Consider the following 15,062-nt stretch of genomic DNA (forward strand, 5'->3'; position numbering starts at 1 on the left):
TCCTGCTGAGCACGAGAGCAAGAGCAAAGAGGAGAGAAACGCGGGGGGCTCGGGCCCCCCGCCGCAGCCCCGTCCCGGGGTCCCCCCATCTCCGCAGAGGGTGTGAGCCTGGAGGGACGATGAGCAAACCCAGTGCTGGGGAGTCAGGGGCACCCCAGCTCTCCCTCGGGTCCCCGCAAAGCTGCCAGCGGCCGAGGGAGAGCCCGGGGCGCCCGGAGCCGGCACCCCAAGGAGAGCCAGGGTGCACAAGCCGGGGGGCGCGGGGGGGGTCTGGGCGGTCAGAGCTGGCAGCATTCCCCGGGGGAAACCCCAGCCCCAGCGGCAGCTCCCCGGTGCGGGTGAGCTGTTTCGGGAGCCGGCACGCTGGATTGCAGCTGTGAAAACCAGCGATGGCCGCTAAACCCAGCGGCCCAAGCTGCCACGAGGGCCGGATCCCACCCTCGCTGCCACGGGGAAGCCTGCGGCCGCTCTCATGTGACACCGGTTCCTGCCAAAAATAGCCTCCCCGTGCCGGCGGCCGCTTCCCTTCTCCTCCTCGCCACCTTGCTCCGGCTCTGCCCCGGCTGCACCACCACCACCCTCACCACCGCCTGCGGTCACCGGTCGAGGTGAGCGGCACTGCCGCGCCGGGGCAGGAAACGTGTTGTGCCGGGCGCTGCCCGTGCCGCCGGCTCCTGCAAAGGAGCTGATGCACCCCACGCCATGCCACGCCGCACCGTGCCATGCCCGTGCCCGTGCCATGCCATGCCGCAGCGTGCCGTGCCATGCCATGCCACGCCGCACCGTGCCATGCCCGTGCCCGTGCCATGCCATGCCACGCCGCAGCGTGCCGTGCCATGCCCCGCAGGCCACGGCAGCACCCGAAGCACCGTGATGGCCCCACGGGATGGGGATCGGGGAGGTTTCATCCAGGCACGTCCCTGCTTCTCCCAGTTTTTGCACCCCAGGGACGCCGTATATCCCTGCAAGGGCACGTGGGGCACAGCCGGTGATGGACCGGGGAAGGGAGAGGCGTTAATTGATTGTGCCCTAATTAATTCCTCCAAATCCAGGTCATGCGTGCTAACGAAGGCAGCTGTTTTCCATTGACCCGGTGGTGTTTCTGCTGAAAGGAGAGTGCCCGGCTGGTGCCTGGGGAGTGGTGCTGGGGGGACCGAGCTTCCCGGGCAGCTCGGTGACGCTGGGGAGAGCTCCCGTCCCCTCCTGCTGCCACCGCCCTGGGCTGCAGCCCGCGGCCACGGGGTGCTCTGGTCCCCAACCCCGGAGCAGGGGCTCGGCTCCCCTGGGAGTTTCCTGCCCCAAAACTCTCTCCGGGTTGAAGATTTTCCGTGACTCAAGAGGAAGCTCGCCGGGGCGCGGTGGGCGGCAGGCGGCCGTGGGCTGCCAGGCGCGGGCAGGGCCAGGCGGAGATGCTCAGGGAGGTCGGGCAGAGATGCCAGGCGACGCCGGCAGCGCGAGCGTGCCATCGCCGGCCAGGCCCCGGCATCCCTGGAGGTAACCCAGCTCGGCGATCCCCTCCCGGCTCCTTCGGCTTCTTGCAGCCTCTACATCCCCTTGGCCAGGCGGGGCAGGGCCGCTGCTTGCTCCCTGCAGCCCCCGCTTGTTCCCATCCCCTTCCCGGTCATCCTGGGGGTCCTGCTGGCCCCCCGAGACCAAGGACGCGATGGGAGCGAGCCCTGCCGGGGTGTTCCATGGGGTGCTGGGGGTCCTGGTGCTGTCCCCCAGCCACCCGCGGGCTCCGGGCTGGCACAGCTTTGGCAATGCGCTGGGAAAGGGCTGCAAGACCCAGACCTGCTCCTGGGCCAACCCTTCCCATGGGACTCAGCTGGGGCTGCACCGGGGCCAGCCCTGAGGGTCTGCGGGGGGAGCCGAGCCCCTCTCACCCCCAACCGACCTGAGGTTGGTGATTCACCCCCAGTGTCCCGGGACGCTTTGCCTCTAGGAAAGGTCTACCTCCCCCCGTTACCCGAGGATGCCTGACCCCCACGGACGTGGGGTGCCCCGGGGTCCAGACCTCCCCTCCGAGCCACGGCTGGGTCTGGAGGCTCTGAGACGGCACGGGCAGGGTTTGCGCCGCGGCTCGGTTAGAGCATCCCTGCTTGCTGCTGGCAATGCAAGTCGGCTCGGCATCGTCTGCGCGCTGTGACAGAAGAGGATGATTAGAATATCTTTCCGGAGGGGCCGGGGGGGGAGTGCTGGGACGTGCTGACATGCTGCCTGCCCGTGAGAAGCCTTTTAAGAGGCAGGAGCTGCCTTTGGTGCGAGCAGGAACGGGCTTGTCGGCTGTCAGCACGCCGCTGTTATCCTAATGACGGTGGAAGTGGCGTTTCCCAGCGCCTGTCACTGCTTGCAGGAGCAGCAGCTCGAATAAACGGTTGGCACGGATGTACCTGTCTCGTGGCTGGACGTGACGCGTGGACCCTTTGCCCCGTGCCTTGACGGCAACGGGGTTGTCTCCCCCCGGGGCGTCGGTACCCCCCGGGGCATCATCGGCATCCCCCAGGTCGCTGCCTGGCCGTGCCGCAGCCCCAGCGGTCCCGACAGCCGCCCTTGCAAAGGTTTCGTCGTCTCCTCCCCAGCCTCGCCGCCCCGGCACGAGGAGCCGCGAGCGTGGCTGGGGGCAGCCCCTGTGCCCACCCTGGCACCCGCTCCTGTCCCCGCTCTGCTCGCGGCACCCGTCTCCTTGCTCTCGCCTCGCTCCTCTCCCCTTTGTCTGGGGCTTTGTTGCTATTTTGGTGCTTCCTCCTTTGTTGCGGCGTGGCCCCTTTGTTCGGGGCCGCCGGAGCCTCTCGCCTCGGTAAACAGCTGAAGGATGTGGCGGGGGGCAAATTTTCCACGGGGGCAGGTCTGAACCCCAACCCCCGCTGAGGCTCCACCCGGGGAGATGGAAACCCGCCGGCGGGTGCCGGGGTGCGAGATGCGCGGCGGGGTTTGGCTCGCTGGCGGAAAGAGCCGTGCGGGGCGCAGGGAAGCCCCCCGGGGCAGGGGGAGGGAGGGGTCCCAGCCCCAGGGGTGACGGCTGGGTGCTGTGCCGGGCTCAGCTGGGTGCAGCCCCCGAGCCCACCCGCGTCCCCTGTCCCCAGGCCGCGCCTGGCACGGGGTGACGCTGCTTCGCTCGGGCATCCTGCCGGGGCTCGGGCGGACCGTGGGATACCCCAGCTTTCACGCCGGCACGAGAGATGCCGGAGGGGGTTATCCCTCCCTCGGGGGCCGTACCCCGCTCCCTGAGCTCTGGGCGAGGGGGACAAATCCACCCTGGGCTGGAAGCTGGCTGCGTCCCACTTCCCGGCTGGGTATCTGCCCCGCAGCCCCAGGCTGGGGTGAGAAGGGTCCGGGGCCCCCCGGCACCTCCATATGTCACCGTGCCTTCCCTGCCAGCATCCCCTGAGCCCCCCCGGCCAGGGTTTACCGGCACGGTGGCCAGTGTGGCCCCGGGATAGGGAGGATGGTGGCCCAGCAGCACGTGGGGAAGCTCGGGGGGGACCTCTGTATCCGTCGCTGCGTTGCCACGGAGTGCCGGGGATGGCTGTGGGTCACCGCCACCCCACGTCCCCACCACCCGCCTCCCTGGGGACTGATTGCCACCCCCAAGCGCTATGGGGCTGGATCAGGCCCTGCCTCCCCTCTCCCTGCTGCCGTGGGCTGGGGACGGGACGTCCGGCTGCTCCTTCCCTGCCCAGCTCACGCAGGTCCCTGCCAGCAACCGGGACCTGCGGCCAGCGCGGGCGATGCTGCTCGCCGTGGCTGTGACCGGCCTGGCAGGGGACCGCAGGAAGGGACGTCTTTGGGTCACTTATCCTTTGATGCCTCGTGGGCAACTGGGAGCGCTTGGTGACCCCGCAGGGGCTGGCCACCCCTATGGCCGAGGGACACAGCGACCCGCTGGGAAAAGCTTTTAATCGCAGCGTGCAGCCCGGCACAGCTCGCCTGCGCCGAGCATGCCCTGGGTGCTGCCGGGACCGGTGCCCGTGCCTTGGCGTGGAGGAGATGGCTGGAGAAGTCCGGAGGAGACGTCGGCAGGGACGGCGAGTCCTCGGCCGCACGCCGTGCCGGGTCCCCCCCGCCGCGCCCCTCTGCCGATGGCGGTCGGGCAGCCTCAGTAGGCAGAGCTCTGGATGTCATCGTAGTCGCTGTCCTCAGAGGAGTCGGGGTCCTGCGTGCGTCCCCCCGAGGGACACGACGGAGCCGGCCAGCCTGCAAGGGAGAGCCCGTCAGGCAGAGCGGGGCGGGGAGCGGGAGGAGGATGCTGGCAGGGGCAGAGGAGCCCTGCACCCCCCGCACCACCCCGCTCCTGTGCGGGGTCCTCACCGGGGCGCGGGGATGGGTCCCCGGGTGGCTCCGTGCCCTGCACGTTCTCGTACCACTCCCCCGAGGAGGTGCTGGAGCTGTCGGCGGGATCGGGGTCTGCTGGAGACACAGGTACCCAGGGGTGGGAGAGCTCTGGGGCGGGCACGTGGGCCGTTGCTGGGGGGGCTGGGGGAAACAGGGTCTTTTATTGGCACCTTCCATCCCTGCTCCCCTCCCCAGGGCTGTCCCCATCCCTGCTCCCCTCCCCAGGGCTGTGCCCATCCCTGCTCCCTTCCCCAGGGCTGTTCCCATCCTTGGGGTCCCCCCACCCCCATTCCCCTCCCCAGGGCTGTCCCCATCCCTTGCTCCTGCCCTTGGGGTCCCCCCATCCCCATTCCCCTCCCCAGGGCTGTCCCCATCCCTGCTCCCATCCCTGGGGTCCCCCCATCCCTGTTTCCCCCCCGGGTTCTCTCCATCCCTTGCTTCTGTCCTTGGGGGTCTCTCCATCCCCGCTCCTGTCCCCAGGGCTGTCCCCATCCCCGCTCCTGTCCCCAGGGCTGTCCCCATCCCTGCTCCCATCCCTGGGGTCCCCCGACCCCCATTCCCCTCCCCAGGGCTGTGCCCATCCCTGCTCCCTTCCCCAGGGCTGTGCCCATCCTTGGGGTCCCCCCATCCCCGCTCCTGTCCCCAGGGCCGTCCCCATTCCTGCTCCCATCCCTGGGGTCCCCCCACCCCCATTCCCCTCCCAGGGCTGTCCCCATCCCCGCTCGGGTCCCTGGGACCGCGCAGCCCGCCAGCGGTACCCACCCGTGCCAGGGTAGTCGGAGTAGCCGTGGGTGGCGGGTGCTGCGCGCTGGTGCGTGCCGCGGGCGGGGGGCGGGGGGCAGACCCAGGCGTGCGGGGGGGCTGCGCTGTCATTGCAGTAGGGCTCGGTGGAGGAGGAGGAGGAGGTCGAGGAGCTGCTCGCCCTGCCACGGGACGGGGGGTCCGGCCTGGCCGGCACTGCAGGGCCCAGGGTTCACATCAGCCCCCAGGCTGCCGGGCGGCCCCTTGCCCGCCCGCAGGCAGGACGGGCGGGCGGCCAGCGCCGCGGGACAGAGGGACGGGCACCCCTTGTGTCGTACCCTCGGCGGGTAACGGCTCCGTTCCATCCTGGCTGGGTATCGGCGGGAGAAGCGGCTCCCCGGGCTGCCGGCGCAGCGAGTCTGCAGGGAGGGGACGTCAGCAGGGACGCCCTAGGGCACCCCGGGGCAGGGTGGGGGGGGTCCCGGGGTCCCGCGGGCTGCTCACTGTAGAAGGTGGAGAGGGCCACAGGCGGCCTGCTGCTGAAGTCGTAGTGTTCGTAGTCGGAGTCGGAATCGGAGGTCTTGGCAGCGGGGAGGGCCGCGAGCGGCGGGTCTGGGGGACGAGACGGGGACGTGGCAGCCGTCGCCAGCCGGGACCTCCTGCCCCGCAGCCCCCGGGGTGGGCCACTGACCTGCCAGACCTACCTGGTCCTTTGGGAAGGTTGGCGGGCATCTCCCGGTAGTCGTTGGAGGTCCCGGAGGGCACGCTGGGGCTCTGGGCGCTGTGGGTCACCAGGACCGGTCCGGCTAGCCCGAGGGGGGACATGGCGTGAGCTGTGGGGACAAGGGGGGGTGCGCCCGCTCAGCTGCTCCGCGGCACAGTCGGCCCCGCTCCCGCGGCTGAGCTGAGCCTAGGAAGTCGGTGGCCCTGGCTGGGCTAGCAGTGTTACCCCCTCCGTGGCCAGAGCCTGCCGTGCCCCCGTGGGTGCTCCTTACCGCTCATCTTCCTCACCCTCAGCAGGGCGGCGGTGAAGGCCAGCACGGTGAGCAGGAGCAGTGCTGCCAGCACCAGGCAGAGGATGAAGAGGGGCATGTGCAGGGGGGACTGGACCCCCACAGCCGGGGAGCCCGCCTCAGCTGAAACAGAGAACGGACACAGCTCGTGACACCGGGGACGTCCTCCCTCCAGGTAAGGGGGGCGAGTTGGGCGCTCCCCGCAGCCCTCCCAGGCCCAGGTCGTGGCTGCAGCTCTGCCGGACACTCACCGCTCAGGAGCGTGACGTTGCTCGGTGTCACCGTGGCCATCGGGGTTGGCGTCTGCAAGCCCTGGGAGCCTGGCAGGAGGGAGACAGGGACGGGGTGGGGGGGTGGGGGGGCAGAAGAAGCCGGGTTGCAGCTCATCTGCAGGGGACCCCCATGGCCGCAAGCAGCCGGTCAGCCCCCCCACACCCGCGGGGCCAGGCGGGGGGGGGGGTCCCGTACCGTTGCAGACCACGCCGGCCGCCCGGGACTGATGGCAGGGAGCCGATTTATTGTAGGTCCACCGGCAATGGGCCAGCGACGGCTCCTGGTTGTCGCACTGGTAGAGCATCCTGCCGGGCAGCGTGTGGCCGAAGGAGGGCTGCCGGAGGGGCTTCCCGCAGCCCAGCGTGCGGCACAGCACGCTCGCCTCCACCTCGTACCACGTGCTGTCGCACACCGTGCTCCACGTGCCGCGAAAAAAGACCTCGACCCGGCCGGCGCAGCCATCCTGGCCCCCGGAGAGCCGCCATTCCTGGTGCTCTGCAGGCAGAGAGCGGAGCTGGGGACGCGCTGCCCGCACCCTGCCCGATTCCTCTGCCCGCCGCAGCCCGGACCCTGCTCGATGTCTGCCGGAGCCCGGCACGCGCCCGACTCACCCGAGCATACCACGCCGGCATCTTCCTTGTGGCTGCAGTCGTGCTCCGGCGCGGCCGGGCAGTCCCAGAGGTTCTCCTCGTGCCCCTCGCAGCCCACCTCGTCCCGGAGGATGGGTCCGCGGCCCCGGCCAAAAGCGGCGCTGCCGTGGACGCTCACGGCCCAGCCGCACCGCAGCTGCCGGCACACGACGTTGGCGTCGGCCAGGTCCCAGGCGTCGTCGCACACCGTGCCCCAGGCATCGGCCTGCTCTATCTCCACCCGGCCCTCGCACCGGCTGCGGCCGCCGGCCAGCCGCAGCGCTCTGGGACCTGGGAGGGGAGGGGAAGGGGGTAGGGGCGGCCCTGGCACCGTCCCCCCGTGCCGCTGCCAGCTCCGTGTGGCGGCGGCAGTGGCGGGATGGGGTGCCACTGCCCCCAGGCTCCCTCCTCCCCACCGAAATGCGGGCGCAAGGAAATGCGGGTGCTCACCCGGTGCCGCCGAGGTGTTTCCAGCCGCGCTGCCCGCCGGCGTGCTGGGAGGTCCCGGCGGCTCTGCGGGGGCTGCGAGGAGGAAGGGGCAGAGGCTATGAGGGGCTGAGCCCGCCGGGACCCCCCGTCGCCCTGCCCGGGGCTGGACGGCCCCTCTGAGCGCGGCGGGAGGTGGCACGGCGGGAGGACGGGGCTGCCGGCTGCAGGACGGACGGATGTGCCGCCGGACAGACGCGCGCCCAGAGCCCCGCTGAGAGCTGGCGGCTGCCAAGGCGAAAGCAGGAGCGAGGTCAGTGTGTACCGGGGGGCCAATCCCCCCTTTTTTGGCTCAGCCCCGGCTCTCCTGGCAAGGCGCGGGGACGCGGCGAGGAGCAGGCGGTTCGGCTGCCGCCGGCCGTGCCGGCTGCCGGGCGCTCGGTGGCCCACAGATGGCAAACCGGAGGGACGTGGCCCTGCTGCCACCCCGGCAGGCAGCCGTGGGGAGGGCGGGGGGCAGCCGGGGAGGGCGCAGGCACGTGCGCCCCGGCCTCCCGAAAAGTGATGCTGCTCTGGGAGAAGGCTGGCCAAAATGGCATCCCCAGGCTGCCACAAAATGGGTGGCACCGTGTGGAGCCCCCTCGGGCCCTGGCCGCGGCTCTCTTGCACCCCTACAAGTCAACCCCCGTGATTGAAGGTGCCCCGGGGCCAAATCCTGGCACGGGCTCTGCTCGCAGGTCACGGGGGAGGAAGAGCCTGGCCCTAAATATGGCGATACTGGGACCACGACTCACCGGTGGGAAAGCCGAAGCGTGGAGCGTCATCACGCACCCGGGCTGCCGCCGACGCTGCCGCCTCCCGGCTTGCCGCCCCTGCCGACAGAGAGGGTCTGCCTGCCTGCCCGTGCCTGCTGCCTGTGCCTGCTGCCTGTACCTGCCTGCACCTGCCTGCACCCCCAGCGTGGCCGTCGGTGCCGCAGGTGAGCGGATGCTGCTGCCACCGTGGTCTCATTTCAGGTTGTTCCCTCTCCCCGGGCACCCCAAGGGCACGGCATTTCAGGCACGGGGCTCGATCCCGTCCTCCCCGTCCCCTCTGTCCCCTCCCTTTGCCACGACACACGTCAGCAGCCTGCCGCGGCCGAGCCGCTCGCCGGGCTCCCACGGTTATCGCTGGAAAAATTCGCCGTTCGTCTCCTCCGAGGCGAAGGATTCGTCCCCGCGGGCGAGGCGAGGCGCGTCCGCCGTCATCGCCACCGAAACCGTGGCTTCCTCTGTATCCCGACTGCACCGGGGCGCGATAATGCGATTATTGCGCTAATGACTTCTGACCAAAAAAGGGCACTTTTTGCAACCGCTCCGTCAGCCCGCCGTGCTGACGGAGCCCGCTCCCGCCTTCGCTCAGCGATCGCTGCGAGAGGCGTCTATAGTTATTCGGCGGGGCCGGGGGGCTGCGTTGGGTGGGCGTCCTGGGGGAGCCGCTGGGCTCCATCGGAAACGTTATCCATCCTTAGCGTTAAAAATATTAAAAGATTGAAAATATTAAAAGAAAAGGTAAGGGATGAGGGTAAGGGAGGAGCGCGGGAGAGGGGGACGTGGTGGGGGAGAGCTGCTCCGCGGGGTCCCGGTGTCGGGCAGCGCTGTGCCTCGAGCCTGCGGGCAGGGCGCGGGCAGACGGCGGCGTGTCGGCAGCGGCGCGGGAAGGAGCCGTTAGCGGAAACGAGGGCGATGGCGACCGTTCCCCAATTGAGCAGAGGCGTCGAGGCTGCTTCTGGCAGCCATTTCAGGCGTGAAAGCACCCTAAACCCTGCCAGGCCGGGGCAAGCAGGTAGCGTCGTCCCCAGAAACCCTCCCAGGGTGACGCTGGCGACACGAGCGTGGGTGGCTTTTGGCCTGTGCCTGCCAAAACCAGGGGAGCATCGCCCTGTCCCCGCGGGGCCGGGGGTGGGAGCGGGCGGGTGGGACGGCTCGGAGAGGCATTTTGGGGTGCCCGGAGTCACCGGCCCCCAAGCAGGGACGCCCTTCCCTCGCTCCCAGCAAAAGGCACGTCGAGGAGCGGCGGAGGTCGGACCGGCCGTGCCCGAGCGCCTCGGGAAGGAGAAGAGCTCGATTTTCGCAGGGCGTCCTCGCTCGGCGCCGAATCGCCGCCGGTAACGTCCGTGCGCGTGCACCGACACCCCCTGCCCCGGCAGGACCCAGCCCGGGGAGGCGGCGGGTACCCGGCTCCGAAATCGGCAGAGCCATCACCGCGGGGGCCCGGCACACAGAGAGGGACGGGAAGGGAGAGGGTGGGGACGTTGACGTACCTTGTCTGGGTGCCGCGGCGGAGAAAGCCACCAAGAGCAGGCAGAGCCCCTCCATCCTGCTCAGTGGCCGTGGGGCAGCCCCATGGCAGTTGGGCAGCTGGGGGTCGTCCTCCCGTCCTCCCGCCGCCTCTCTCAGCGGCTCGGGGACGCGGTTCGGACGCGGCCTCACGCGCTGCCTGCCGCTCTCTGCTCCCGGCTTGCGGTCGAGGGCTGCAGGAAGCCAGCTCAGCGCCGTGGGGCGGAGGAGCGCGATGGGGTGGCTCTAGCCTGCGCGCTCGCGGGGGGGAAGCGGGGGGTCGGGCGGAGGTGGGCTCCGCTCGGGGACCGCGCCGCGCGCCTGCGGCGTCCCTCGGGGTCACGGGAGCCGTGGGCACCTGGCGGTCCCACCCCGGGTCACGCTCAGCCCCCGGGGGACGTGGATCTTGCGGGAGCCGCGATTTGCAGCTCTCGGGGTGCCGTCGTGGCGCGGGCTTGGGGACGGCGTCGCCGGTGCCACGGTGGCACTGGGGCTCCCCCGAGCTCTGGGACCTCCGTGGGGTGACGGAGCAGAGCGTGGGGCTCCCTCCCTCTCCCCCATTTTCTGGGACCGAGGGGGATGCTTGCGAGGCCCCGGGCGGGCGTGACGTGGCCGGCGCCTTTCGGCGCTGCCTGCTGGAGGGTCCTTCGCACCCTGCTTCACCCCGTGGCACGAGGGACCTGCCGCAGAGGACAACCCCTGGTGACCAAGAAGACGTGCCACCCAGCTCGCCGGCCCCTCCGCCTGCCGAGCCCTGGCCGGGAGGGATGATGGCGGCCGGGGGGGATGGCGGCAGGTAGGTGGATGTTCCGAACAAGCTGGGCTGGGCTGGGTTCCCCTCCCCGAGCCGAAAACCCGGATTCAAGGCTCTCTTCTCTTGCCTAGCTGCTGGTCACCACAGAACCCATCAAACCCCCCCGTCCCCGAAAGCTTGTCCCTCTGCCTGCCGGCCGGGGGCCGCGGGGCCGCCGGGAGCCATGGCTGCGGGCTGGGGAGCCCCGCTTTGGGCTCTTGCCCTGCCCCGGGGAGCCCGGAGGGGCTTGTTTGGGCAGGAGAGCGCGCGAGGGCACGGAGGAGCTGGAGGATGCCGTAAGGGGCTGGGAACTTGTGTGGTCCAGGGAGGAGTTTGGGGGTGCGGAGGGCTGGGAGGGTGCGTGCCCCTTGTCTCTCACCCCTGAGCTTCCTGCCTTTCTCAGCTATTAATTCTTTTTTTTTTTTTTTTTTAAAAACTTACGGAAACTTAAAAGCTTTCGCGCTGCCTGTCTTGCTGCTGAGCCCGGCGGAAAATATCAGAGTGCGAGAGGCAAACAGGTACACACGGCCCCCCCCCCCCGCCCCCTCCAGCCCCATTTCCTTAGGAAATCAGACTGCAAAATAAACCCCCGTGCGCGCGGGGCTCGGGGATTTGGGGGGCGCGTGCCGGGCCGGAGCTGGCAGCCCTGAGCCGGGCTCAGCCTGGCTCTGCACCGGCCCCGGGAGGCTCCGGTGGGTGCTGGTGGGTGCGCGACGTCCCCCGGCGCAGGCAGGGCTCCCATACCCCCATGGCAGGGGATACCCCGGCCTCAGCGAGGGGTTCTGGTGCTGGCAGAGCTGTGCTGGGGGGGGGGGGGGGGGGGGCGAGAAACCCCCTCCCGAGGTGGGAGGACACGGGGGAAAGCCCCCAGGAAGGAGAAGCCGCGCTGGCTGACGGGGATTTTTCGCTTCTGAGCCGTCATATGATGTGTCTGTTTAGCAGGAATGGGGAACCGGGAGCCGGGGAGGGACGGGAGCCGAGGACGCCCACCCGGCGAAGGGAGCGGCCCGGAGAGGGGCCGAGGGGGACGGAGAAGGGGCCGCGACAGGACGGGGACCCCCGGCTGCGTTTCCCGCTCGGGGCGGCGAAGGGCAGCGGAGCCAACGCCGAGAGCCGCGGTGCTCCGGGGCAGGGCATGGCCGGGACGGGGGACGGCGGGGAGCGGAGCCCCTTGTTGGGGGGGACGCCCCTCAAGTGGCGCGGGGCGGCGTGCGCGGCCGTGCTGGCGGTGGAGGGGCTGGAGCGGGCGGCTTTCTTCGGCATCGCGGCCAACCTGGTTCTCTACCTCGGCAGCGGCACCTTCGGCTGGGGGGGCACCCGGGCGTCCCGCGCCCGCTTGTTCTTCCTGGGGGCTTCCTACCTCCTCTCGCCCGTCGGCGGCTGGCTGGCCGACGTCTACCTGGGCCGCCACGGCACGGTGGCCCTCAGCTTCTTGCTGTACCTGCTGGCGGCGTGCCTGCTGCCCGTCACCGCGTCGCTGGACGGGCGCCTCTCGGTGTGCGGGCAGCTGCCCGCCGGTACCGTCCGAAACTGCTCTTGGCACCGTGGTGGGACGTGCCGGGGGCAGCCCCCTGAGCAGTACTGTGCCCCCACCGTCTACAGCGGCCTCCTGCTCCTGGCGCTGGGCGTCAGCTCCGTCAGAGCCAACCTCACCCCTTTCGGCGCTGACCAGGTGAGCGCGGCATCCTTCTCCTTCTGCCCCTTCCCAGCCGGCTCCTCCCGGCCAGCTGCTCGCCCCGCACCGGGCTGCCATGGACTTACGGGTCTCCCTTCCCTTTCTGCCGAGCCAAAGTGGGGGTACAGCCTCCCGTGGGGTGGAGGAGATGTGGTTGCACCCCATAGATCACCTCCAAACCCTTCGAGACCCTTGGGGCGTCCTTGCTGGGGGAAGGAGGGAGGGAAGCCAGGAGGTGAGGGGTGGGACGGGGCGGGGGGGGATGCAGGAGGGTGGGGGGACAGGGGACGAAGCAGAACCCCTACGTTCGGGGCTGAGGTTCTGCACCGCCGGGGGCTGAGAGCCGACCCCGGGGCCCGTCCCTCCGCGCCGGCAGGTGAGGGACCGGGGCGGTGATGCCACACGGCGCTTCTTCAACTGGTTCTACTGGAGCATCAACATCGGGGCCGTCTTCTCCCTGCTGGTGGTGGCCTTTGTCCAGCAGAACATCAGCTTTCTGGCCGGTTACCTCATCCCCGTCGCCTGTCTGGCTTTGGCCCTCCTCATCTTCCTCCTGGCCACCCCCACCTTCATCACCAAGCCCCCCACGGGCAGCCAGGTCTCTGCCATGATCAAGCTGGCCCTGCAGAGCTGCGGCTGCGGCTGGCTGGGTGGCACCGGGGACAGGTGAGAAGGGGGGGGGAGGTCTGCGGGGGGCTGAGCCCTCCCAGCCCTGGCCTTTCCCATGCTGTCCCTCTCCCCAGGCTGAGCGCTCGCCGGTGGGAGGCTGGGGACCCTCTCCCCCACAGCGGAGCCCAGCCCGGAGCCCCTTCGCCCCAGGAGGACCTTGCCAACTTCCAGGTGCTGGCCCGGATCCTGCCCGTGATGCTCACCTTCATCCCTTACTGGATGGTCTACTTCCAGGTGAGGTGCGGGGGGGGCTCTGCTCCGGGCAGGGACCTTCTGTGGTGGCAGGTCCGTCCGGGAGCTGAGCCCGTGGAGCCGCCATCCTGCTGCCTTTCAGATGCAGTCGACGTATTACCTGCAAGGTCTGCACCTCCACATCCCCAGCATCTTCCAGCGCGGCCAGGTCCGTGCCAGCACCCTCCAGGGCTACACGGTGAGGGACGGGGCCAGCGGCTCCGTGGACCTGATGAGCGAGGGCCGGGGTGGGAGCCGGGGCATCCCGTGAGACGCCGAGCTCCGCGCCGCGGGCGAGGACCAGGGCTCGACCTGCCTCTGCCCCGCAGCTCCCGGACGCCTGGCTGCTCCTGGCCAACGTGGTGGTCTTGCTGGTCTTGGTGCCCCTGAAGGACCGCGTCATCGACCCCTTCCTAGCCAGGCGGAGGCTGCTGCCCTCAGCGCTCAAGCGGATGGCCCTGGGCATGTTCTTCGGCCTCGCCTCCGTCCTCGCAGCGGGTAGGAGCCGGGCTGGGGTGGGACGCTGCCGCGGGCAGGGGCTCGGTAGACGCTCAGCCCCCTGCCCGCATCCCGCAGGCATCCTGGAGCGGGAACGGCTGCAGTACGTGCGCCGCAACCAGACGGTGCCGCAGCTCATCGGCGAGGACCGCTACCTGGCTGCCACGCTGCCCATCTGGTGGCAGGTCCCCCAGTACCTGCTCATGGGCATCAGCGAGCTCTTTGCCAGCATCCCCGGTGAGCAGCCCCCGGGGCATCCACCGCAGCCCCCCGCGGCGGCGGGTGGGTTTGTCGGAGGAACCCCGAAGGGTTCCAACCTTTCCCCACGTTCTCGCCGCTTTCTCACAGGCTTGGAGTTCGCCTACGCCGAGGCCCCCAAGTCCATGAAAGGAGCCATCATGGGTCTTTTCTTCTTCATCTCCGGGGTGGGCTCGCTGCTGGGGTCGGGGCTGCTGGCCCTCCTCTCGTTGCCCACCCAGGGGTGGATGCGCTGCCCGGAGGACTACGGTAAGCGCTGGCATGGGGACACGGGCGTCACCTCCTGCTTGGGGTGCCTTTGTGGCCAGCGGGGACGGGGTGTGGGACATTGGGGTGGCCTGAGGGCCCCCCCCGCCCGGCTCTGACCACCCTCCCACTGGCAGGGGGCATCAATAGCTGCCGCATGGATAACTATTTCTTCCTGCTGGCGGGGATCCAGTCGGTCACCTGCCTGCTCTTCGCCTGGATCTCCAGGAGCTACCGGAGCCGGCCGCCACGGCCGGGTGCCCCCCGCCTCTGCACGGGGCCGGAGGAGAACTGACGTGGTGGCACGGGGAGGGACGGGGCATCACCCCCCCCTGCCCTGGGGACAGGGATGCTGGTCCCCCTGCCAGCAGGGCAGGGAAGCAGGAGCCCGGGCAGCGAGAGCGGTCACCCCGTCTCTGTGCGACCCTGGGGGGTTTGGGGGAGCTGTGGGGATGGCTCGAGCCCCGGTGTGGGGCAGAGGGAGGGGGAAGGTCGGGTGGGTGCCAGCCCAGCGTGGGGAGCCTGCAGGGAGCAGGGTGACGGGGGGGGGGGGGGAGCATGTCTCCCTCTATCACCCAGGGTGATTTGGGGGTGTTTTGGGATCACTGGGAGAGATTGGGGGGGCTGGAGGGGTGGAAAGCCCCATGGCATCCCTGAATAAAGGGACCTGCTGGCCCATTGCCTGTGGCTGCGATTGCAGGACGCTTTGCTGGGGCTCGGGGGGATCAGGGACCTGCCATGGGGGGACCAGGGACCTGCCATGGCCGGGGGGGGACCCCCAGGACCAGGCAGGGACCAGCTGGACGGGCGCTGGGGCTGGACGGGCTGAGGAAGAGGAAGGCAGCAGCCCCTTCCCCATGGCAGGCTCCAAGGTCACCCGGCTGGGCCAGTGCCAGGGCCAGCCCCCGAGCCCTTCCCGTGACCAGCTCCCACGTTCGTCCCCACGTGGAACCAACGTCA

The 15,062-nt window shown here is 70.3% G+C and overlaps 1 protein-coding gene across 1 annotated transcript; it reads left to right on the top strand.

Moving 5' to 3' along the window:
- Window positions 1–10,816: 10,816 nt before the first annotated feature.
- On the top strand, window positions 10,817–14,517 carry SLC15A3 (solute carrier family 15 member 3). Its single transcript, XM_075501588.1, has 9 exons — window positions 10,817–10,821; window positions 11,468–12,197; window positions 12,577–12,866; window positions 12,944–13,103; window positions 13,204–13,299; window positions 13,430–13,598; window positions 13,677–13,835; window positions 13,947–14,105; window positions 14,240–14,517. Exons 1-9 carry the CDS (start codon window positions 10,817–10,819, stop codon window positions 14,395–14,397), a joined length of 1,926 nt encoding a protein of 641 aa, XP_075357703.1. The 3' UTR covers window positions 14,398–14,517.
- Window positions 14,518–15,062: the final 545 nt, after the last annotated feature.

This window comes from Mycteria americana, chromosome 5 (genome assembly GCF_035582795.1).
Source record: "Mycteria americana isolate JAX WOST 10 ecotype Jacksonville Zoo and Gardens chromosome 5, USCA_MyAme_1.0, whole genome shotgun sequence".
NCBI lineage: Eukaryota > Metazoa > Chordata > Aves > Ciconiiformes > Ciconiidae > Mycteria > Mycteria americana.

Excerpts from the sequence above, each read along its gene's own strand:
- SLC15A3 (XM_075501588.1), top strand. Across the intron at positions 12,867-12,943 it reads CTGGGTGGCACCGGGGACAG|GCTGAGCGCTCGCCGGTGGG; the intron begins GTGAGAAGGGGG and ends CCCTCTCCCCAG. Across the intron at positions 13,300-13,429 it reads GCACCCTCCAGGGCTACACG|CTCCCGGACGCCTGGCTGCT; the intron begins GTGAGGGACGGG and ends TCTGCCCCGCAG.